This window comes from Crinia signifera, chromosome 1 (assembly GCF_055691185.1).
Source record: "Crinia signifera chromosome 1, ASM5569118v1, whole genome shotgun sequence".
Taxonomy (NCBI): Eukaryota; Metazoa; Chordata; class Amphibia; order Anura; family Myobatrachidae; genus Crinia; species Crinia signifera.
Window position 1 is genome coordinate 281962738 of NC_139217.1, and position 26379 is coordinate 281989116.

General features: G+C 40.9%; 1 protein-coding gene and 1 pseudogene across 2 annotated transcripts in view; both read right to left on the reverse strand.

Moving 5' to 3' along the window:
- Nucleotides 1-2745: 2745 nt before the first annotated feature.
- LOC146040130 (5S ribosomal RNA) lies at nucleotides 2746-2862 on the reverse strand (annotated as a pseudogene).
- A 2069-nt stretch (nucleotides 2863-4931) lies between these two features.
- ABCA1 (ATP binding cassette subfamily A member 1) overlaps nucleotides 4932-26379 on the reverse strand; it is a 103705-nt gene continuing 82257 nt past the window's right edge. For both annotated transcript variants that reach the window (XM_083184856.1, XM_083184865.1), the window contains 15 exons: nucleotides 25986-26155; nucleotides 25666-25843; nucleotides 25154-25269; nucleotides 24391-24535; nucleotides 23168-23291; nucleotides 22953-23082; nucleotides 21696-21816; nucleotides 21195-21257; nucleotides 20500-20606; nucleotides 18458-18599; nucleotides 15720-15854; nucleotides 13795-13898; nucleotides 12426-12518; nucleotides 12015-12258; nucleotides 4932-7687 (listed from right to left, as the gene is read on the reverse strand). In XM_083184856.1, the coding sequence (XP_083040982.1) occupies nucleotides 7547-7687; nucleotides 12015-12258; nucleotides 12426-12518; nucleotides 13795-13898; nucleotides 15720-15854; nucleotides 18458-18599; nucleotides 20500-20606; nucleotides 21195-21257; nucleotides 21696-21816; nucleotides 22953-23082; nucleotides 23168-23291; nucleotides 24391-24535; nucleotides 25154-25269; nucleotides 25666-25843; nucleotides 25986-26155 (2013 nt within the window). In that variant the 3' untranslated portion in view covers nucleotides 4932-7546. The remainder of the gene's footprint in view (nucleotides 7688-12014; nucleotides 12259-12425; nucleotides 12519-13794; nucleotides 13899-15719; nucleotides 15855-18457; nucleotides 18600-20499; nucleotides 20607-21194; nucleotides 21258-21695; nucleotides 21817-22952; nucleotides 23083-23167; nucleotides 23292-24390; nucleotides 24536-25153; nucleotides 25270-25665; nucleotides 25844-25985; nucleotides 26156-26379) is intronic.

Below are 26379 nucleotides of genomic sequence, written 5' to 3' on the forward strand. Positions count from 1 at the left end.
TTTTTGCAAAATTAGTTTTTTATTTTGTTTGTTCCTGAAGTTTTTAGCAACCTCTTTGTTGGAATGGAGAAGGGTGTTGATTGGATTTAACATTTGCTTTAATATTATACTGTTGCCAACCTTGTGATTGCACCAGTAAATGAAGGAAGAAGTTCACCTAAAACAAGATTTAACTAAATGGCCATCATTTAAATAGTTGTAATTACCGGTAGCTACTTTGGGCCACGGTAATAATAATTGTGCAGGTCTGCAGTTATGTTTTACCATGGATATTTTTAATGAATATATCCCTACTATGTACTAAATGTAACTTACAGGGACAGTGGTAGTGATGCCTGCTCTCTCCAAGATTTTTTTTCCCCAGCATTTTTGAGTTTTCCATGTTTCTGAAAGATTTCACCGGGGAATATCTCTCCTGCTGTTATGCTTCTATAGGCTTAATGCAGTTTACATCATCTGAAGATAGTGCAAACTAACCTGGCCAAATGTAAAAACTTAATTTGTCAAGAAGCTGGAGTGAAGGTTAACGTGGCGCTGGACTGTAAAGTTCGCCCTTCTGAATTCTTAGGGGTGTTACCCAAAAAATTCCCCAATAAACGTAAACACTCTATATATGGATTGAATTAAAATAATAGGCGCTCTTATTATGGGCACAGATAAGGATTGGGAATATATTATATAAATAATACTTCCCTCAATGTCAAGGTTTCTTCGTGTGATGGTATCTTTTATTTTTATTTTTCTTTCTCTTTTTTTCTCTCTTTTATTCTCCCGCGGGATTTTGTTGATATGTGAAAAAAGACAAGTAATGGGTTATATCTTTTTCCCAAAAATCACATAGGTATTCCTGACCACTCTTTTAGTGAATTTTCAGCGTACCAACTCACTATAATAAGTGGTAATACACATATCTCAGTTTCTTTCTACTGGGTTACACGCACCCGTACTCACGATGTAATAGGTTGTTCTCAAGCACATAAAGGTTTCTTTCTCCTTAATTTTCTAATCCGGGTTTCAGTCCTCCAGTCACTGCACACTTAAATCTGAGTCGACATGTTTCGAGACTATGGGCCTTATTTTGGTTCACTCTTTCTGACAAAATCCTTCTTAGATGGACAAAACCATGTGCACTGCAGGGGGGCAGATGTAAAATGTGCAGAGAGAATTAGATTTGGGTGAGTTATTTTGTTTCTGTGAAGGGAAAATACAGGCTGCTTTATTTTTACACTGCAATATAGATCTCACTTTGAAGTAAAACCCCACCCAAATCTAATTATATCTGCACAAGTTACATCTGCCCCACCTGCAGTGCACATGGTTTTGCCCATCTAAGAAGGATTTTGTCAGAAAGAGTGAACTAAAATAAGGCCCTTAGTGTCTCTTTCTCAGGGCTCTGAGGAAGAGACACATAGTCTCGAAACATGTCGACTCAGATTTAAGTGTGCAGTGACGAGGACTGAAACCCGGATTAGAAAATTAAGGAGAAAGAAACCTTTATGTGCTTGAGAACAACCTATTACATCGTGAGTATGGGTGCGTGTAACCCAGTAGAAAGAAACTGAGATATGTGTATTACCACTTATTATAGTGAGTTGGTACGCTGAAAATTCACTAAAAGAGTGGTCATGAATACCTATGTGATTTTTGGGAAAAAGATATAACCCATTACTTGTCTTTTTTCACATATCAACAAAATCCCGCGGGAGAATAAAAGAGAGAAAAAAGAGTAAGAAAAATAAAAATAAAAGATACCATCACACGAAGAAACCTTGACATTGAGGGAAGTATTATTTATATAATATATTCCCAATCCTTATCTGTGCCCATAATAAGAGCGCCTATTATTTGAATTCAATCCATATATAGAGTAATTTGTCAAGAGTTTGGTAAACACAGATCAGAAAATAGTGCCCATTGATAATATTAGGGGAGGGGGGCTGTAATAAATTTTCTGCTGGAGATTTCTGTGAAATCCCCTGCATTAGACTATTAGTACATAGCAGTAATATATTACAATTATGCAGAAACTGCTATGGGGATAATGATCTGCACCATCTTAGTGTTTTTTAGCCATTTAAAGTAACAGAGAGGATTGTCACAAGCGCAATCTAGTTAGATATCTGAAGAATCAGAAATTTTGAAAGACCAGCATAGGGGCATGTATTCAGACAAAGGTCTAAAAGGTACCAGGTTGTTGGTGCTCCCAAAGAAATTCAGCAAAGCAACTGAGATTCGGGGTCTTTCCTAGACAGACAGAGGAGGAACACTAGGGTTTTTGGGGCACATTTTAGTTTGATTAGTGAAAAATGAAGAGATGTATAAAGTTAAAACATAACCTTTATTGCACAAGTTAAAATACGTCACTTCAAAGAAAAATTAAATATGTACACATATATGTTAGTGATGCTATTAATAAAATTTGTAATTACTGTCAAGGCGAAATTATTACACGGTGGGTAAAATTAACAGGTTCAGATACACACAAGCGATATGCACAATGGAAATAGACTGGAATTTTTGTCCGTTCCGAACTTTCTATAGTGCCAATGTTATACACTGTGAGAGATAGAGTTGTGCACACCTTATGCACTGACCACTATCAGTTCAATCTCAGATAATATATTTCCCAGATGGCCATCCCTCAGTGTTAGTATATGGAAAGGGCGGATATTCCCACTCAACAGGTTTCGTAGAGTACAGAGGAAAGCTTCTTATGGATCACTTAGAGCTTCTGCTGTCTGGGTATGAATACAGCACCGGATATTCCCTAATGGTCTCCCAGAAGGTACTGATCCGGCCAATTACTGCTTAGCTACTGAGTTCGGATGGGATCAGGCGGCACAGTAATGTGTGGCAGTATAACCTGGCAGATGAGGGCCCCAATTTGTCACAAGGAGCCAAGTGCCACTTCTGCTGTTCTATAGGTATATACCCACTGAATGAGAGAGCGGCAGAATGATTCTGTTAATAGTTAAGGATTTAGTCATCACAGAAAAAGATCTGAGGAAAATGCAGATTAGAAATAACCAAAGATATGTGCCCACTGTTTATGATCTAAAAGTATTGCAGAAGCTCTAAGTGATCATTTCGCTTTGTGACAGTAATTACTAATTTTATTAATAGCATCACTGACGTATTTTAACTTGTGCAATAAAGGTTACATTTTAACTTTATACATCTCTTCATTTTTCCACTAACCAAACTAAAGTGTGCCCCAAAAACCCTAGTGTTCCTCCTCTGTCTGTCTATGACACACCCCCTAATCTCATTTGTTTTTTAGCCATCCCAGTAGTGTGCAAGGTACAGATACTACCACCACCACCTTTCAGGAATACATCTAGGGGGTTATTCTGGTTGACTTGCAAACCCTGCCCAGCGAATGCCGGACCGCCCGCCCTCCCCTTGCAGCGCGGGTTCGTCTGCACTGACTGCGAATGGATGTTTAACATAAACATCCATTTTCAGGCATCATTTGATGGTTGCCGGCCATCGGATGATAGCAAAGTCCCACGCATATGTAAGGTTGCTCTCAGCTGGTGATGTCTGCTGTCCACCCCCTGCCTGTCCTTCATGACCTCAATAATATGAGAACGCCCAGCGTTCCATGGGTGTTCCCATATGGGAATGAGGCTGACCGGCACCCAACGCCCCTCTCCGCCCACTGTGTAGGGTGTGTGCACCCTGCGTATGCACATGTGCAGATATGCGCACAGCAACGTCTAAATGGAAATAGACTGGAATTTTTGTCCATTGAACGTATTCTGGTTGATAAGCAATAAGAATCGGTTCCCTAGTGTGGCATTTCTTGTGGCTGTGACTTGATCATTTGGCTAATCAAGGAGGTCATTAGTGAAATGCACTTGACGTGCAGCATCTTGATTTTTACACCTCCACAAGATGGAAGTGCGCCTTGATGTGTAGAAGCGACATACTATGAACAAGCACCCTTTGTATAAGTATAAAAGTCCAGCTTAAATATGTGGCATCCTATTAGTAGCACTAATTTACAGCACAGTGAAAAATTGGCTTTTTTTGCCTGAAAGTACTATCAAGCGGTTTAGTTACCATGCTGTAAATGACCGGTTATTGGACGATAACACATGAGATCCGGGATAAGCTTCAGATCCCATGTGATATGGCCAATAAAATAGGTCTCCTGGAGCTGTTTATTGGGAATTATGCTATGCACGCCTCAAGCATTAGTGCTAGTTTACAGGGTTAATTCAAGAGCCATAGAGGATCCATCAGCTGGGTAATTTACAGCAGCTAATAGGAAGCCACCCTTTGAATACCTTTTATCCCATGTGTTTTTTTGTTTTGTTTTGTTTTTATATACAGAATAGTGTACCTAGGGATGCTAATATGCAAATGGTAGGTGAAAATGTGTCCCATTAAAGTGTAGGGCAAGATCTAATGTCTCCCTCACAAATGTGCCATCCAATACTGTATAATAAATATCCTTCACAAGATAAATCCATTATATTTGCTCTGCAAAACCAGGTCCAATGCTCCCTCACCAGCATACTTATTCCACTGAATTCTATTGGCTGGTGCTAACTTGTTCTGTACCATGCAAGCGCCGTCATCTTTCTCTATAAAACATAACATTTGTCAGAAATTTAGGCTCTTCCAAATGTATCCATTTTTCATCATAGATAATTCTGCACTGCACTTTGACCTTATTACACTTCATAAATGATGTGAATGTTCAAATATTATCTGTAAAGCGCTGCGGAATATGTGTGCGCTATATAAGAAATAATAAATAAATGGAACATGCACCACAAACTTGGATTATGTAAGTACTCAGAGCCTTGGCGATAGCGACATTTAATTCACTGGTATGGGGACAGATCATTACCACATTTATAATGGTGCATATACAGTAGGAACAACCTGCTCTCATTAAATCTCAAAAAATGCAACAAAGATGAGGTGTCACATTTTTATATTTATTTTACATTATGTGACATAATACAAGGTAATTAACATAGAACTATGTCTATACTTTTTTTTTTAATACTTAAACAGTTAATGACAATACAAAATGTTCAGTCTTGGAAATTTCAACTGAAAAATTTAACTTAATATCTAATATTGTAAAACCTTTTTATTTTCTTTCTTGTTTTTGCAACGTTAATGAGTATTCCAGTGCAAAAATAGATCCCATTAAAGACAGCTTAAAGTGCTTGGAATGAAGGACCAAACATAATGAAACAAAATGCATGTAAAACATCACACAGGAGAAATGTTTATGATTAGGAGCTACACTGATATGCATACATACAAACACACATACATTTCCAAAATGGCGTACATGAGACATCCAGAACAGCGTGGGCTTTGTGGCATATGATGTCTGATGGATCTCACTATCAGTAAATTGTAAAAAAGTGAAATTACAAAATGGGCCTGCTTAAACTGAAATCCCACCCATCAGAAACTATATTTTAGGAAAAAGCTAGAGAAATTTTGCCAAACTAATATATTTCAGTCATATACTTCACAGAAAATCACTGCAAAATCCAGAAAATGTGAACCACAGGCACAGATGTTGTAAACACACATCCACTGTCAGGTTGGTTCGAGTGTGGCACCGTTGTGTGTATGTGCACAATACGTAGCAATCTAGTACAGTGGATCAGTATAGAGTAGATATTGTTAACTTGGCACTGCAGCCATGACATAGGGTAGGCAAGTAGCAAAAACTGCCATTTTGGAGTGACCAATGTTTTATATCTTGATAAATTATCCTCCAATATTAGTGGTATCTAGTAAGGCAGTGTTTGGAAAACATACAAAAATCTGACTTTTTGTTTTGTGATACATAGAAGGTGCAGGAGTTTATAATGTGCCTTGCATAGACTGAGGTAAAACATATACCAAATGTAGTGAACAGTACAATAACTTGTTCTAGTACATTATATGAGTTTTGGGAAGGTTGATTGACAAAAAAAAGCATCAAAACCAAGCTATTCCCTACAAAGATTCATGGTAGCATTGCACCTTTCAACAACTACAGTAGCAAGGTAAAACATGATCTAAATTGGGATTATTAATTGCCTTAGCACTGATCTAGGGCAAACATTCATCAGCACTGATGAGTAATGGGAATGAGAAAGAGGGGACATTGCTGGCTACATGAGACGTAAACATGAACAGAAGGACCAATGTAGCTTCTCTTTGCGTAGTATGAATCCCAGCTGTCTGCAGCTTTTATATAGCATCCTGATGGAACATGTGTATTTTAATGCCTGAAATAAAATACTGTGCTACTGCCTTTACTGCTAAGGTAAGAATAAAAAATATGACCCAAGTACAGAGCTAATACATGTAGGTGACTATTTCACAGTAGCATAGTATAGCACACAAAATTAACTAAAATAACAAAGATAAAAAGGCATAAAGATTTACGGAAATCCATCTACAAATCGCGCCCCTTACAGCATTCATACCTAAGCCTCTTTATCAGCTTCAGATGATCTTAAATGCTTTGTCCTGTTACATAACATGCACTCTACATTCCCATTATACTTGGAGCGCATTTGGATTTGTACATTTTATAAACTTTTCCTCACAAGACTGAAACAAAGTATCCGCTTTGCAATTTGATTAAAATAAGACAAAGGGAACAAAATTGTTACTTGAGGTTCCATAACCCAACTAGTACTAAAGAATGCAAAGAAAAAATAATAACACCACAGGACAGCTGTAACAATGCTACCAAAGCAGCTTTAGGAACATGGACAGTTAGAAGTAGCAACATTTCAAACAAAATACTATATTGTACTTTGCATTGCATCCACACGTGATAATCGGGGACCTGCCGTTCTAATAGTGTGAAAAAAATAAAACTCTAAACCATTTATTTATAATACAAATGCCGGGTGTAGTCCGTCTATCAATTTTACACTTGCTATAAATGTCCCCCATTTGCTTATTTCTGCTATTGGCCACACAAGTAGGAGCTACTACAAAATGGCGGACCTCGCAAAAAAGCACATATGGTTGCTTCATTTAGCGATGAAAATATTTCCTGCACCGCATAGAAATATTTAAAGATATTAAAGCTAGTCCTTCTGGGCAAACCACGTTTGAATCACCTGACATACATGTAGAAGCCCTAAACATTAATAAATAGTCACTAGTCATGATTTGTCAGTGGTAAGATTGTGGCGATCCTGGAAGAGAATACAATAAACAATATAAAAATAAGTACATAACAGCCATTGTCTTATACCCACTTTTGGGCAGGATCCAGTGGGTGCAACACTACAGATTCACATTGTCATACTGTTGGCTTCTGGGTTCAAGTCTTCTACTTGCTTACAGTACAACAAGGCAATACGAGAGGCACGGCCTCTTTTATGGAATTGTGTCTGTCATTGCATTGATTTGCATTGCGTTGAGTGGTAAGCTCTAGCTGTCCAGTATACGATGCCTCCCTGCTTGGGTCCTAGTGACCGGACTTCATGGCATTCATGTCCCATCTGCAGCCAAGGGAGGCGTTTCACAAAAGTCCTCTGTGCTTCTCCAGTTTGGCCTGTCACACGCAGCTTTCTTTCACCTTTTCATCCTGAAGAAAAGATGTCAACTGAGACATATCTACTACTGTCTGGTTTTTGTGTAATGACAAATCCTTCAAAAGATCGTCATCACTTTGGTCCTTGGCGAAGTTAACAAATACCTGGAAAATAAAACAGAGTTCCCCTTGTTAGTTTCAATTCTCTGATATGCATTCTTATTTATGCATGACAATGTATATTTCTTCTCCAGAAATATATTTGTCTTATATATTAAATTCAGATGTGATAATAGATTGACATTCAGTATATCAAGGTAATAAGAATAGTAATAACACATGTATTAAGCGCCTTATTCAGAGATGGCTGCACTTCGAGCAGCAGCTGCTGTATGTAAATATGCAGAAACGACAGCAGGACTCTTGTGGAAAGCCTCCTGCCTGCTTGTGTGATTAGCTGCTGCCCTTGAAGATGCAGCCTCAGATCACTCAAGTGAACATTGGACACCTGAGTAGCCCTCAGGTAATGCAGGATTGCCAGCCTGTTCAGGAAATCTGCATTCCAAGACGCAGATGCTTACCTCACCACTTCAATAAAATGGGGGTGGCCTCCTGTGTTCATGAATGCTGCCTAGCCTGTCTACTTCCCATTGCCCAAACCCTGGCGGCCTTCCAGTCAGGCTGCGGCTTAGGATCTGTTCTGCACACGCAGTTCAATTTTATCACATTTCTGAATCATGCCCTATAAACCTAAATTACAGCAAAATGATACTACCCGCACATTGCTAGCCCAGAGATTGGAGCCACATCAGCTTCTGGAGTCTCTACAAAATGGAGAAGCAGAAGGCAGAATGCCCAAAGTGGTGTCAAGTGGCAGCTGTGCCATATTCTTGTTGAGGTAAAAGATGCCTCCTGTGACATTCAAGTATCTGATCTAATATTTTTGATAAAATGGTCATATCAACTTTTGATGAAGAGAGGACTTAAAAGATATTACTTCTTTGGAAAATAAAAATATGGCCGCAGAAATTCCATTTATCCTGTGAAATTGCGGTGTTGGAACACTAATTTTAACAGAATTCAGCATCCACATTTGTACTGTACTGTATGACAATTATTTACAGATCCCATGCACCAACTTTGTCGCTTACAATGTGCATCTTATTTGCTACTTTAAAAGCGACAGAACTACTCTGTTAGTTGACACTGTTCAGTTTGATGAAGGACATTTGTACTGTACATCTGTGTGCAATGGAGTCTGAATCTGTATCCAAAGTGCTACAATGTAGTGACTTTCTCACATCAGGATCCATTGTGCTTCATCTCTGACATTGTATATGTCCAAAACCAATTCTATGGCACTGTGAGCAGCTCTTTGGGCTTCCATGATATGACCTCATTCAGGTGCAGAGAGGCCCATAGTTGCACAGAGATTTCATGTCCTCTGCAACAGGCAGCTTGCACATCCACAAGGGTGCCACAAGCTGCCGGATGGTGTCGCAGTGATCCGATGCTGTGTCCTAGGCTTCTGCTTGTATAACATAGGGGGTTATTCAGTAAGGATCTCAAAGCAAAATCTTTCTTTAATGGACAAAACCATGTGCTCTGCAGGTGGGGCAGATGTAACATGTGCAGAGAGAGTTAGATTTGGGTGGGGTGTGTTCAAACTGATATCTATATTGCAGTGTAATAAAAAGGCAGCCAGTATTTACCCTACACAGAAACAAAATAACCTAAATCTAACTCCCCCTGCGCCTGTTACATCTGCCCCACCTGCAGTGCAGCATGGTTTTGCCAATTAGAGAAATATTTTGCTTTTGAGATCCAGTCTGAATAATCCCCCCACAGCACTATCATACACATTATGCATTACATACTGCAGAAGCATCAATAGGCACTGCCGCTGCAATAAATCTATTAGAATGGCTCAGTTGTGCCATATGGTATACAGATGCTAGGTGTTTGAGGATACATCTGTATTTATTTAAAGAGGTAACTGAATGAATGTGTTATTTAACAATTGTTTGACTTTTTTTTTTATGGATGACAAAGTTATGACCTAGGGATCACAGTAGCAATGTTATGCTAAATGCAAAAAGTAAGTAAAAAATTCTAAGAAAAAACTTGAAATGTCTCAATTCCTTCTAAATGTAAAATAATCCCTTCATCCCCTTGTCCCGTCACTTGTCTTATTATTTATACCATGTACACATTTCGCAGCAGTCAACAGAAAATATATGGCAACTTACAATTTATATTCCCATCAATGGCACATGCAGGGGGGTTTCTAGTTGCCCAGAACCCCCCCTGACAGGCCGAATAATTTTTTTTGTTGGATGCTGATCTCCTGCTGCTGCTATGTGCCTGGAGGCTCCTCTGTGCCTTGCAGATCGCAAAGGGGAACAGCAGGCAACAACCAGCGACAGCCCCATGGAAGCAGTGGAGGGACTTTGGCAATAGTGACAGGCAGTCTGCCACAGAGGGAGAGGTGAACACTAATAATTTACCGGCCCTCAGCAGCGGAGGAGGGATTTCAGCATTAATGGGCAGTGCTGTAACTAGGGTGCAGGAGCCCTAGTGTTGGCGGGGGAGACGGCACCACGGGGGTCGCAGTGTTGTGGCCTGCGGGAGCCGGAGGCAGGATGCTCCCTGGCCGCTCACATTGTGCAGCCAGCAAAGCCGGATGAAAGGGCGGGCCGAGGGTGCACGATATATCGGCACTGTGTGTATGTATGCTGTATGTATGCTTTGTATGGGTGTGAATATGTATGTATGCTATGTGTATTTATGTGTATACTGTGAATAAGTATGTAAAATAAGTATATATACAGTATATATATATATATATATATATATATATATATATATATATATATATATATATATATAAAAATAGACTATACTTTCTTAATGTTTTGGGGGCTAACCAATATACAAAGGTATTCTGGTTTCTATATTTATCCTGATGATGGAGCAGTTGACTATGAAACGCTGAAAAAGGAAGTCTGCCAATGAAAATCCAGTATCAGCTGTTTTTCTTAAAGTGTGTGTGTTCAGTGGCAATCTGTGTCCCAATTCAGGGACATAAACAAGTTTGTGCTTTTCCCTCCATTTTTTATGAAACACGGATCTGAATAATTCCTAAAACAATATGGCAGTATTTCTTGGGCTTTCAGCACAGTATGACGTTTAGCCATTGTTATCCACTAGGTCAGTGGTTCCCAAACTTTTTGAATCATGACACCCTAAAGTACCAGAATATTTTTCACGGCACCCCTAGGCCAAAAGTTGGTTACTAATTTCAGGAAAAATATTAAATTAGTTGTGATTTACAGTAAATGTTTTCCGTAGGTCCACTTATGTGGTGAGAAACATGATTCACTTCTATTTACCCACATATTCTTAATTGGAAGCCACAAGCACTGATTTTGACTATTTCATTGGCCATAAATAACTTGAATTGGTTCTGGACCACCAACATGAGGCATCCCTGCAAGTGCTCCAAGGCACCCCAAGGAGCCTAGGCACACAGTTTGGGAACCACTGCACTAGGTGGTTCTTTCCTTAAAATGAACCAGAAAATAAATAAGCAATAAAGGCTGGTTCCACCATATAGGCCCAGAAAAAGTGCAGGACTTTTTTCATGCTGTAGACTTGGAATAATAAAAATGATATAATAAACAAGTAATACTAATATATTTTAAAAAATCTGGGAAATTATGTGGTACTTATGTATTATCTGGACTCCCATGTTAAATGCACCCCATTTTTTCATACCCCTACTATCCAACTACGCATGGAGTTGATTTTATATAGTGTGGCGAGCGCAGCGAGCCACCGTGCCCGAAGCGTGGCGAGCGGACGCGGTCTCATAAGAGAAACGGGAGCCCAGATATTACATAAGTACCAATTATGTCTCTGACCAGGAATTCTAATAGCATGTCTCATTCGGAAAATTATGTTTTCACCTCTTGTAATGAATATTTATGGATATTAGAAATCGCCTTGGGTTTCAGGGACTTGAAAAATTATCATTATGGGGGCTATTCAATCCCGGACACTATTTCCTCCGGCGGAAATAGCCTCACCTATTCAATGCTGCTTTTTCCGACAGCAGTGAAGTCAGTTTCTGCCAAAACAGATCCATTTTTAAAACAAGTTGGATCTGTTTTGATGGTAACAGCTCCGAATTGTCGAATTCACTGACTTTTTTTCGACAATCCGTGGCTGTTCCCGCCAATCCTCAGACTTTCCAACACTCGACAGCCAGAACATTAAATTTCAACTGTCAAATTGCAGTCGAGAGTAATGAAAACAACCTGGTGTTCCAACTGTCGGGATGTTCCGACATTCAAAATCCGATTTGTGCAAATAACTCAATCAAGACTAATATGCTTGCAATTTACATAAGAGCTTATAGTATGACATAAAATTCAACATCCCATATAACAGCAAGCTAAAAGAGCTGCTATGCATTCTTTAAGATACTCACTTGGTCAAGAGTGGTCTGAGAGACTGAATAATCTTCAATGTGAAGTCTTTTCTTGTTCTTGGAGAGGATGCTGAAGATCCTGGCCAAGGAAGATTGCGAAGAGCGTAGCTGGTACTGCAGCATACCTCGATGTTTATCTTTTAATACACTCCCAGGGAAAGCGTGGCTGAAGAAGTCTTCCACAGGTTTTAAGTCTGGGTTAGATCCCGTTATCCGTACTACAATTGTATACCCATCTCCAAACCTGTTGAAATGAAACAATCAATCAAGACGCTGATTGTTTTTTCCTCATCTATGCAAATTTTATGCAGATTAAATAAAGAATGATTTACTTTATTTACACAAACACACCTCTCAAGCAGGTACAACTATTCAGTAGATTTCTCACCATAAAGCAGAAATATGACTTACTTGTTCTTGAGATGCTGTACACTTCCTAGGCACCGGAACCTTCCATTAACCATTATGGCCATTCTTGTGCACAGAGCTTCACACTCTTCCATACTATTGAGAAGAAACAATACAATGAGACAATAAAAGGTACAATTTGTATGAACCTATAGCTGTAATCTAATGGTATATCCTTCCCATCTAGAAATTCATCACCGACCAAAGGGCAGATTTATGCAGTGGTTTTCATTGGCAGTATTGACACACATTAGGGGGGCTGATTCTTAGGTGGGAGCAAAGCAAAAAAAACAAGTAACTCTCTATCTGGAACAAACCATGTTTCACTGCAAGAGGTGCAAATGTTTTGTTTTGGGGGTTTTTGTATGCAGGGTAAACACTGGCTGCTTTTGCATGTAGCCCACAAATGCTGGATGGCTTGATTTGTACAATGACATTTCCCACCTCATAATAAGCCCCATAAAATATACTCTATCCGCATGTAAGTACCGGCAGTAGACACTGCTGTGCAATGATAGTAAGGAAAACATACACAAGATTATGCTTTTCCTATTAACCAACTGTGCTCAGTGTCAGTAACACAATTTTTAGTGCACACACACATCAGCTGTATAGGACTTTAACTTATTCCCCTTTCAGACCACAAATGCTGGTCCCACACAGGATTAGGACACCGGTCTGTCCCAGGAGCGACCTGGCATATGAGGTCTGAAAGATCAGCATCTGATTCGACTTATTGCTGGGTCGGTGACATCACATGGGATGGGGCTGAGCAGTGGCACGTCATTGGGGGGGGGCGGGAAGGAGGCAGCGTTTGAAACGGACAGTGCTGCCTCCTCCATACTGTGAATAGGCCCCACGGTAACTCGACCCTGGTTACCTGTTCACACTGCACCTTGGCCCTACTCAGAAGCATGATTAAACCTGGTCGTGACCAGGGTTGCTCGATCCGGGGTGACCCTTTCACATCGCACCTTGACCTGGGTTGGTGACGTAAGGACTTGACTGTAACCCGGGTTGAGAGTGCAATCTGAAAGGGGTATAAGTCCCCTTGCAGGCAAGTATATTACATTTGTTTGCCTTATTTGAACAATACATTTTAATAAATGCAGTTGAATAAGATTCTCAGATAGGTCTGTATAATTCACTGAGCAAAGGAAAAAATACTGCAGTCTGTCTGCCAGGTGGTTACTTAGTTTCATACTAGGTGGAATGTCCAGGATAATGTGTCATGTGTGTGGTTCTCCTTGTCATTCATTAAAAGAGCAGGGTGTAGCCAACATCTACTACATCTAACAATCACAACAATGCAAAACGTATAAGGACTACACATTCTGTCCTCTGTGTGACCATTTCACAGTGTAACACTAACCTGTGTGATGTCAGTACAACGGATCTTCCTTCTTTAATGATACTGAGGGCGCAGTTCCAAAGGAAGCGCCTTGCCTTAGGATCCATTCCAGTAGTTGGCTCATCCTGTTATTTTAAAGATAGAAAATATTAAGAGAATTAAGTAATTTGGTAACCTGCAGGATGTACTTCACCCCTTGACAATCTATAGGAGTACTGTATAGGTTGCAAAAAGTATGTTCACATGACAATCATAGGTTTCTTTAAGAGATAGAGAATGGTAAATTATTATTAGACTGAGTGCTCTGTCCACTTCATTCTGTGCCTGAGTGCACTCATAGCTTTTCATATTACCTTATTCTATAGCTAGAGGTCCTTGTATTCCATATACAGTATATTACATGACATAGTCATTTTATTATTGACCAGGAAATCGATGCTGGTTTTCAGAATCTGACCTCTGATTTGTGAAAATTGGTACCTAAAAACTATTCTGCCCGGTACACTGGTACAGATTTTACTATATGTATTTTTGGGGCTAATACAGATTGGATCATTAATCTGAGAAATTGCAGCTAACTGTGAACAGACAGCTGCCGCCCAGTCTGAAAGAAAAAACGCCCCATTCAAATTTGTAATGCAGTGCAGATCGCAGTGCATTTGCAGAGCCATACGCAAATGCCGGAACATCAAAGAGTCTTTGCTGTCTTCTCCAGATTACCCTTGGATGTATTATCTAATGTATGCAGGTATGATAATATACAAGATGTAATAGGCAGAGCCCGGTTTCTTCTTGTTTTGTTCTTATCTCTATCCATGTGACCTGTGCTCCTTGTCACAGTGGGGTCGATTTATGATCTGACGATCAGGGCTATATGCGCTATCCCTGTGCCTTATGGCAGGGGATAGCGCTTCCCCTGATCTATCACACCCGCTGTGCGGGTGCTGTAACGGTGGCGGTGGGGGGACGGCGTCATAGCGCATGTACTAGTTTTAGTACAGGGTGCATACTGCATATCTAATTTATGAACGGTCAGCATCGCTGACCATTCCGCCGCCTGCAGCTATCGACTTCAACAGCTGCAGGCGGCGATGCCCTATGCCTACAGCAGGGACAACGCTGTCCCTGCTGCTGGCTCTGAGCTGAGCGTGAGTAGCGAGATCCCGCGCATGTGCAGTCCAGCCGGCCGGGGAGAAGCAGACATCGCGTCAGTGTTAACTGACGCGCTGTCAGCTGGAGGGGACATCGCCGGAGGGGGGAGTTAACGCTCCCCCGCTTCGGCGGCAAGATCTTAGCGCCGCTATAATAAATCTACCCCAGTGACCTTTAACGACTTCTGTATGCCCGCCCATACAATGTGTATCAAACTAATACCCCATCCCTGTGACTTACCACCTTTTCCCTACAGGATACAGCGCGGTGCTCCATGTCTTTGCCCTGCCTAGTCTATCATGTAATTGCTGTGTGTTGTTCTTAGGTATGGCAATTTACACTTTATTGGACGCATGATTAGATATATGTTCATATGTATTTTAATTGTACAGTGATGCAGATACTTTGTGATGCCTTAGAATAACAATAACAAAGTCTTTTTTAGAGTTTCCCACTTAGGGCCTTATTCTAGTTCACTCTTTCTGACAAAATCCTTCTTAGATAGACAAAACCATGTGCACTGCAGGGGGGCAGATGTAACTTGTGCAGAGAGAATTAGATTTGGGTGGGGTTTTACTTCAAAGTGAGATCTATATTGCAGTGTAAAAATAAAGCCCTGCACAGAAACAAAATAACTCACCCAAATCTCATTCTCTCTGCACATTTTACATCTGCCCCCCTGCAGTGCACATGGTTTTGTCCGTCTAAGAAGGATTTTGTCAGAAAGAGTGAACTAGAATAAGGCACTTAGAAACAGAGCTTTACATATGTAGCGATGATAAATTGGAACTTACCAGAAACACCACTGGAGGTCCCGCAATTAAGGCAATAGCTGTAGACAATTTACGCTTGTTTCCCCCACTGTAGCTTCCTGCACATCTCTCTGAGTACTTCACCAGCCCCAGTTTTCGCACTGCCCATTCAGCTACCTGATGCAGGACACAGAGACACAAGGTCAGCATGCCAAAGGTTTTACAGTATAAGACACAATCTCCACAGCCCATTGCTACTGTTACTATTCAGAAACAGTGCTAACTTTTACCAAAACTAAATCTTCAAACTAACATAAACTATCTTGTTGTATCCAAGGGCAATTATAATAAACCGCTGAGGTTAGTAATGTTACAGAAAGTATAATTCTAGCCAGTATAACATACTCAGGGCCAGATGCACTAAGCTTCAAAAGTGATAAAATGGAGAGTGATAAACAGCCAGCCAATCAGCTCCTGCCTGACATTTTTCAAACAAAGTCTGTGACATAGCAGGCAGGAGCTGATTGGCTGGCTGTTTATCACTCTCCATTTTATCACTTTTGAAGCTTAGAGATATTTTGTGTGACAGCATGTCATCGGGGATCACACAAAATGTTAAAAACCATGCAGTCAGACCCATGGCTCAGTATAGGTACTGACTATAATATTAAGAGAAAATCTGCCAGATCCAGAGAAAGGAAATCCTTAACCAAAATATTTGAAGTGAAATTTAAAAAGACCACGTGACATATTTATCACAATCAACATTTATAATGAGGATGTAATATTTTTTGGTACTTGTGACTTATCTGGGCGCCCGATTTTCTTCATCGCACCTAAAAATCGCATCAAATCGCATCGCATACAAGCAGATTGCATGCGATGCGATTTGACGCGATTTGCCGTGATTTGACGCGATTTTAATATGTGAAGGCACCCAGATGCCTGTTTCATATGTGAAATGGCCCCCCAGACCCCATTTTTAATTGTATACCCACCCTGATGGCTAAATGCCCCCCATTGTTAACGCCACCCCACTATCAACGCCAACCCGAAGTGTGGCGAGCGCAGCGAGCCCGCGAGGGGCGGCGGTACGCGTCCTCCGACCTTTTCATACCCCCACTATCCACGTCGGCGTGGAGTTGATTTTATATAGTGTGGCGAGCGCAGCGAGCCCGAAGCGTGGCGAGCAGACGCGGATACCTGTGAAGCCCGCGAGGGGACGCGTATAGCTGTGAAGGTATCCATGTCCCCTCGCGGGGCTCGCTGCGCTCGCCACGCTTCGGGCTCGGTGGCTCGCTGCGCTCGCCACACTATATAAGATCAACTCCACGCCGACGTGGATAGTGGGGGTATGAAAAGGTCGGAGGACGCGTACCACCGCCCCTCGCGGGCTCGCTGCGCTCGCCACGCTTCGGGTTGGCGTTGATAGTGGGGTGGCTTTAACAATGGGGGTCATTTAGCCATCAGGGTGGGTATACAATTAAAAATGGGGTCTGGGGGGCCATTTCACATATGAAACAGGCATCTGGGTGCCTGTACATATTAAAATCGCATCAAATCGCATCACATGCAATACAATAGCATACAATGCAACGTGATTTTCTCTTCAAGGGAAATCGCATCAAATCGCATCAAATCGCATGCTTAGGGTACTGGCATACAATTTCAATATCGGGCGCCCAGATAAGTCACAAGTACCTATTTTTTGCATAAATTCGTGACATGAAAAAGTATTTTCACACACATTTACTACTCGTGGCTCGACAGTAAACCTCCGATAACAGTCTGTCCTGGGAAAGAGATGGAAGCAGTGTGATAGCTTAATACTGTTACACCTCTTACTGAGAAGCAGTAGCCCGTAGGTTACTATACTGTAGGTTAACACCATATTGAGACAACGTTAGCAGCTGGGGCGAACAATGCTTGGTAAATCCAATGCCATAGAAAACCCCATAGAAACCTATGGGGACAACATTTCTGGAAATGGAGGGAAACCTCCATGGTAAATCTGGGGATATTTAATATTGTTGCACTTTTTGCCATGCACAAGGACATCCTTCTCCCTGATTCCACAACTTGATATTGCAAGCCTCATATATATATATATATATTAAGATCAAAACATGAATACATTAATGTGAAGTTCTACGTTATCATTCATGTTTTTGCAGAGTTCATTTGTTTCTTTTCCTTTGTACTCGGATTTACTTGGTTCAAAAATCCGGATCTTATTGGCTATAAGCTGTCACATGTTTTGGATAGCCAATAAGATCCGGATTTGAGAAACCAGTAAAACCGACCCGCACATCTCAAATATTGTCTATGCTGATTCTTTAGCTACTTAGTTATAATTATCAATTTTGTCTTCATACCTGGGGTCTACACATATGTATTTGTTATATTGTTATAAGTGTTGTTCCATTGGACAGTGATTGGATGGAATTTGCTGGGTTATATCCAGGAAATACTGGGGCAGATGTATTAAGCCTTAACAAGAGATAAATGCAAGGGTGATAAAGAGAGATAAATGTCCAGCCAATCACATCCTTACTGACTTTTTTCAAACACAGCCTGTAACATGGCAGTTAGCAGGTGATTGGCTGGGCGTTTATCTCTCTTTATCACCCTTGCATTTATCTCTTGTTAAGGCTTAATACATCTGCCCCACTGAATGATAAATATGTCCCCAGGTACTGTATGGTGCAGTGTGTATAAACATAACAGTCATATACAGTAACAACTAATGCTCCCAACGAGGATACAAGAATATGTTTCACCTTGCAAACCTCCTTTTCAGGCACGCCACGCAGCAGTGCGTATAGCTCCAGGTGCTCCCGGCCTGTCAGCAGCTCATTTATGGCATCAAACTGCGGGCAGTAACCCATGTTCTGGTGGACTTCTTGCATATTAGACAGGATACTGTAGAAGATAAGCAATTAGATACCCACTGATAATATTTACCATTTTATATGTAACATTTAGTACCATTCAGTATTATGTAAATAAATTGTAAATATATCTTTGTAAGTAGATTACAGTTATTTTAATTCTCTGTACCATCTACATCAGGCATGTCCAAACTATGGCCCTCCAGCTGTTGTGAAACTACACATCCTAGCATGCCTTGCCATAGTTTTAGCATTCCCTAACAGCAAAACTGTGGCAAGGCATGATGGGATTTTTAGTTTCAAACAGCTGGAAGGGCCATAGTTTGGACAAGCCTGCTTTACATAGATAACACTATGATGAAATTAGTAACACTATATCTATTACTGTTTAGCAGCAAATACAACAGTACACCTTAATGTTTAAATGATGTTTACAAATTTACCTTCAACATCCCCCCAAAATCGCAGGTGGTTTAAGCCAAATCACATTTAGGTAGAACCATTGCCATTCTGGGGGGGGGGGGGGGGAGTGGGGGCGCAGGACTTTCAGGCTCCAGCATCTATGTATGCTGGAGTACATATACACCAATGATGACGACAAACCAAAGGAGCGAGGGGAATAAAGGTTTATGTTACTAATGACTGCACTGTTAAGGGCCCTACATACGCAGAGATGTGTGCCAGAGATACATAACGGGAGATTCAGCACAAGAGATTTCACTAATTGGCTCATTTCAGACAATGAGCCACATACAGAGAGATTTGTGTCAGAGATTCAAATTGGGAGATTCAGCACGGGAGATCTCAAATCTGTCACGACTGGACATTGTGCAGCTGGCTACTCTGGATGTGCCTGCCCAGACTGCGCTATATATATATATATATATATATATATATACACACACAGTATATATATATATATATATATATATATATATATATACATACACATACATAGTGTATATATATATATACATATATATATATATATATATATATATATATACACACAGTATATATATATATGCATACACAGTTTAATAGTTTTAGTCCCCCATATAAAAAGTTTAATCGTTGGTGGTATAGTGTGGCATCCCCCTCTCCCCTCAACCGTTGGTGGCACAGTGTAAAAAAAAAAAAAAAGAATATACTTACCAACTCCGTTGTCTTCCAGCGTCGCGTCCTCTCACTGCAGCTTCCATCTGACTGCAGAGGGCGGGCGCGGCACCCGGCAGGTCCAGGAAGCGTCTCTGCTGGGCTCCGGCGGCGAGGCTTCCAGGCGGCGGGGCTTCCAGGCGGCGGCGGCAGCGGGGCTTCCAGGCGGCGGCGGCAGCGGGGCTTCCAGGCGGCGGCGGCAGCGGGGCTTCCAGGCGGCGGCGGCGGGGCTTCCAGGTCGGTGGCAGCGGGGCTTGACAGTCACAGTCACCGGCATGACAGTCGCTCAGATGGCCCTGCTCATCCCCGCGCCACACATGCGGGAGATGAGCAGGAGCTTCTGAGCGACTGTTATGAATTGACTGACCGGGCCATTCTGAATCTTGTGCAGATTCAGAACGGCGGGGGCGCGCATGTAAATCGCTGTGTGGGCTATATACACAGCGATTTACATGCATTTTCAGGCATTTTCTGAGCGATTTAGTAAAATCGCTCAGAAAGTGCCTGAAAATTGTGCTGTGTGTGGGGGCCATTACAGCAGGAAATCAGCAGAGACTAATGGGGCAGAGAAGACTGCTGCAATTGTTCCATCAATAAAACATTAGCCGTCTGGAGCAAATTCTCTGCATGCAGCTTGAGTAGAATTGTGCATTGATTAATATAATGTACTAAATATTTCCCCACTCTCCATTAATGCTTAAGTGTAAACAAATATTAGGCATGCCCATAGATTACTAGAGTACAATACATTTGTCGCATATCCAAGTGTTACCCACCTGTGTCCCTTCAGGAAGGCTTCCCCACCAGTCACATCAGTATCTCCAGTCAGCATCTTGAATGTAGTGGTCTTCCCAGCACCATTAACTCCTAGCAGGCCAAAGCACTAAAGAACAATGAGCCCAGTAAACCTTGTGTGTTTGGTAAAAATAGTAACACCACACATTTTGTGAAAACACCACACAGTGCTGTCTAAAGACAGTGATATATTGGGGCATATGTAATAGCATTCAAGTTCGCTGCAGGTGCAGGGTGCCAGGGAGCTCGGATGTTTTGTTAAAGCGGCAATCATTTACGAGGCAAAACTATCATTAGTGTTATTGGACCAGATGCACTGAGCTTCAAGAGTTATAAAATGCAGAGTGATAAACAGCCAACCAATCAGCTCCTGCCTGACATTTTTCAAACACAGTCTGTGACATGGCAGGAACTAGTTGATTGGCTGGCTGTTTATCACTCTCCATTTTACTACTTTTGAAGTTTAGTGCATCTAGCCCTAAATGTTTTATCCTGTATCAGCTGCCTTTCAACAACTGTGGTAACATCTGTGGTGCGTTGTTTCCTAGCTATACATGCTGGTACACTATTTTCTAAAATGTTTTGTTATTATATAAAAAAGGGATGATTACATAATGATATAAAATGACACTATGAAGTGGATGTCTCTATTAATCAATCATAGTTTGATTCTCACCTCTCCTGGGGGTATTCCCACACACAATCTATCAACAGCTGGCTTTCTTTTCATTCTGTAGACCTGGGAAGACATGCCTTGGTTAGCCGAGACTCCATAGCACAGTACAGTACATGTTACTTACACATCCCTCATGTCTATAAGGTATGAAATACATATAGAGTTTACAATAATATTACAGTCCACTGCTTTGTTTATGCATAAAATGAAGGTATAACATAATCCATGAACATTAAGTGGCTGTCTTATTAGAAATCAATCATTATGATCTTCTTGCATTTGATTTCAATTTATGCCATCTTATATGCTATATAAAAATTCTAAAAATGTATATACTGTTGCCAGAAGCACTTGTCCTGCGGCTGCAAGGGGTAAGTTCCTGGTAGAATGTGCAGCAGGTGTGATGTTTGGCTGTCATGTGCCTGCGGTTACATACTGATGACTAGCTAGTCAGCCAGAGGGAGTATCATCATAACTACACAGGAATGAGCATGTCCGTACCTTAGTCAGTCCTTTGATTTCCAAGATGTCACTCCGACCCCCCTCATTCATTATTCTCTGACGCTCCCTTGCCACGTCCTCATCTTCATCAATTACAGGGGGAAGCTTTGCAGTGACTGGCCTGGAGAGAAACAGACAGGTTCCTGTCATGTCACCAATTCTCTGTCTCATATGAGCAAATTGGCAGCCTTAAGAAGTTACTTAGCAAAAAAGTAATACTAGGGGTTAATTTGCACAAACAAATCTAAATATGGGGATGTTAAAGAGCAAGTAAAATAATAATTGCCCAAGTTATGTTTCTACTCTTATCAATAACATAACCACTGTTACCATTTGTATTAACCAGGCCAGCTAAGTGACAAGTCTACACAATAATCGCAGAGTTTATAATGAAATAAGTCTATGGGGAAAATTGACTAAGATGTGAGTTCTATTTCACATGGGATGTTGCTATGGGTAACCAATCAGAATCTAATTCTTATTTTTTTAGCACCTTCTAGAAGATAATAGATAGTATCTGATTGGTTGACCATAGCAACATCCCATGTGAAATAGAACTCCCATCTTAGTAAGTATCCCACTATGAATTTATAAACCATTGGGCCTGATACAGGCAGTGCTGATGTACACATAGAGATTTTCCGCTAATGCAACCATGTGAAAACCCCTACAATTTAGCAACATGCATATATCCTGAATGGTGTGACTAAGACACACCATCAGGATATATGCTGCAAGATATGCAAGCCTGGATGCTGCTGCATGCATCTCTGAATCAGGCCCCTTTTGTGTAGACCTGATCAGGGAACTGCGACCGGCGTGTTTGGGGCAGCAAAGCCCATAGTAGTAGTTCGTTTGATGCATATATTGCACCCACTTGTATTAGTGCATGCCTTTGATAACACACTTAATAATATGTATTGTTACATTATAAAAGTTAACTAATGCTGGGTACACACCAAAACGATTTAAAATTGGATGCAAATTGTATGCAAATCGGATTGTACGATTTGCACACCATTTACATACGATTTGCATACGATCTGATCCCCTCTGTATTCAGATGAATGGATCTTTTACAGATCCTACCTGCAGCAGGTAGGATCGGATTCGGATCCAATTCAGATCCAACCAAACGATTTTGACCAAATCTGCATCCAATCAGTCTGAATTGGATCCAGATTGATGGGATTGTGCCAAAATCGTTTTGGTGTGTACCCAGCATAACAGTTTCACTTTTGTGATATAATCACTTACCTTGGTTTAATGAAGAATCGATACTGGATTAGCAGAGTAATGACAAAGAAAACCACACCCTCCACTGCCATGGCAAAGAGATTTTTCCCAACCAGATCCCAAGACATTGGGGAGACAAAGCGGTTTTCTCCTGTTAAAGGAGAAGATTCACAGTCAGTCAATGTACTTGCAATTGGAACTCGCTGTCTATAGAACAGAATACAGAGATTACTCACCAAATCGCTCTAGTGCATCCGCCATGGCCTGATTCTTCACCATGTCAATGAGGCCTCTTCCCAGGCAGAAATGAGGGAAGATCAGCAGCACTGACTTCAAAATATCATTGATGTTGTTCAGTTTCTATAAGACAGACAAAATCTCATCATTGGTAGCCTACTAAAGCTAGCGTTACATGCACAGGAATAACTATAATGGTTGCAAGGGGTGGCATTGCTATGAGGCCCAGAGGCTAAGGCTATAATGTTACATAAATACTAGTCGAGTGCATAGTAATGGAGTACAATATGAAATGGAGGCATTACAGTGTGGCATAATATAACAAAGGGCACTGTAACATGGTATAATTTGATCTGGATGGCCCTCTAATGTGGCACAGTATAAACAGGGGGCACTGTAATGTGATATAATATCAGCGTTATCTATCTATCTACTCAAGTGAATGGGTGACTGCAGTAAAACAGTTACCGATGTGTCTTCATACATTTTGCGGCAGTCACACTAAACAGTCCCTCTTGGCACGCTATGTCGCGTGAGAGAATTCAAGCGTTGGCTATCATTTTTCATAACCCAATGTGACTAGGATGAACGAGGAGACTGTGAATTTGATATGACTATGTATATCTGTGTGTGAATGAGTCTCTGAATCTGTACACAAAGTGCTACAATGAAGCTTTCATCAATTCACTTCTTTTCTGTCCGTATGCAGACTCAGTAACACACAGATAAGTTATATATCAAATTAATCAGCATAGTACGCCCCCCGTCCAGTATCTTCTGGAAGTGCAGTTGAAAAACGCAGGCGGATACCAGCCGTAGGGAGGGAAGCAGCAGCCTTGATCTCCCCCCTATCATCGCAGTGCTGAGTAAGTCTTGACTTATGTGGCGTTGCAAGCGGGGAGGGGGTGGTTTCATTCAATGGTGAATGAATTTGAATGGACCTCCCCTCTTCTCATTGCTGCGATGGCATTCACAGCCATGCATAGCGGTGGATTTCTGGGCTCTGAAGTTTTGCAGACCAATGATCAGATCTGAATCAGCCCCAATGTTATAAAGTCTGGGGAAATATAGAATTGTGTGTGCCATCACTACCACAGTATTTCAGTATTAGTCTTTAATGACTAGTAATAAATTATATATGTCACTGGTGTGTTTGATTGTTTTGTTCTTTTTGCCTTTCCCTATATTAAATTTATATAACAGTTTCAGTTATTATACTTACATTGTTTGTAAAGAGCTCAAGTACAAATGTGGCCACACTGCCATTGATCCCAATAAATAAGTTGACACTTGTTAACACCACATAGGCTGTACTGGGGATCTTAAACAGAAAAGAAGCTGGATACATGAGAGGGGTAATGGACCACCTGGAAGATAGAAAGCATTTATTATATACAAAAGTAGTACAAATTAAAATAGAGGCGTAATCATTGTATTATCAAACAAGGGAAACTTTAAAAACAAATAAGTAATATACAGAAGAGTCCACCTACAGCTAGCCTTATTCCGATTAAACAACCCTTCTAGTGTAGCCTACTGCCGGGTGTTTTTTGTGTGTTACTGTTTCCAGTGTCTTATTTGCAAAACAAAGTGAATAGGATACACAAGCATCTTCTTCTGATTGAAGCAATATGCTGTATGTTTATATTCAGTGTGTGACTGCGGCTGTATTTGTATATGAAATACTACATTACTGTGTTTTCCAGGAAAACACTGCAACGTTCCATTTCTTATGTAGATACAGCAGCAGAAGATACTTATTCATTCTATTTGCTCCAATTTGTAAATAAAACGCTGTTTAATGGAGAGCCACAAAGAAGATGCTCAGCACTAGAGTCGCACGGAGCTTGCGCATTATGTATGACGCAACTTTCGCATAGATGTATGTGAACACATCTGTATTACTTCACAGCCCTTCCATGTCATCAAAAAACAAGTTAATCTACAAGTTGACAAGATGCTCAACAAGAAAGCAAATAACTTACCCATATAGCAAGAGAAGAAGTGCCAAGACGGGCAAATTAGAAGAAGATACATAGGAATCTTGCTGGAAACAGATGAATATTATAATGACCAAAGTAGCTGGCACTATGTAGTTACACTGAAAGAGAAAACAAAGAACCCAGTGAGTTTAGAAATGGCACAAACTAGAAGTGAGCACAGGTCTGCAAAAGACTGAAGGATGTGAAGTGCTTCTATACTAGAGTGCTAGAGTCAGACCCTACTGCTCCTGGTGCCGATCCAGGAAGAGAAGGGTGCCTGGCCGAGGAAGCCTCCTTCTCTCTTAAGAAGCCCCTTGCTCTTTGGCATGCACACTATGCTTTCTACTTAAGCTCAATGAAGGCATGCTTCAGTAGGGAAAACTAATTTTCGATGGACAAGCTATACTCTTGAAACATTTCTTTTAGTACAGGAATGTCTCCCTTTAAAATATATGGTGGTTTCTGAACTTGAAAGTCAGCAGAATGAAATCCAAAAATAATTTCTAGTCCCTTACCATATCCCACACAAAGTTGGCCAACCAGTAGATAACAGGCTTTACTCCACTGATACATTGCATGTGTTTGGCCTTGCTCACTCTCTCCTGGATCAGGAACACCACAAAGCTGGCTGGCACAAATGACATGGCAAATATGACACAGATGGAAACCAAGACATCCACTGATGTGGTCATCCTGAAAGAGAAGAATGCACACATTCATATCATGCAGACCACCCAAGTCCTACTACAGTACATAATGCAAGACTCACGGCGACAATAATTACCAATAAATGATTATTGTATAAGAAGCATAGGATGCAGTGCACAGTACTTACAGCGCCACCTCGGATATTTGCTCTTTGGTGAGATTCAGGGGGTGATTGAAAGCGGTAATCCCGTATTTGGCAGGGTCCTCTCCTTCGGGTAGTTTGGAGCGCAGGATGGCATTGTTCATCACATTCAGGAAGGCACCAACAGCATGCCATCCTTTGTTATTGAACCAGACCTGCAGCAACAGAAGGCTATGTGACCACTACATTCATTGTTCCTCGGAGAAGTATTTTTATATATGGAAAATATAGTATACCTATTAATAATACAGAATATTATATTTGAACATGGGTTTCTCAGTGTTACATGGAGGTGTGAAGTTACAAGACCTAAAACTCTTCTAAAGGTCACTTGACTTACTTACTCCATAATAACAGTATTCTAACATTGCTGCCATCC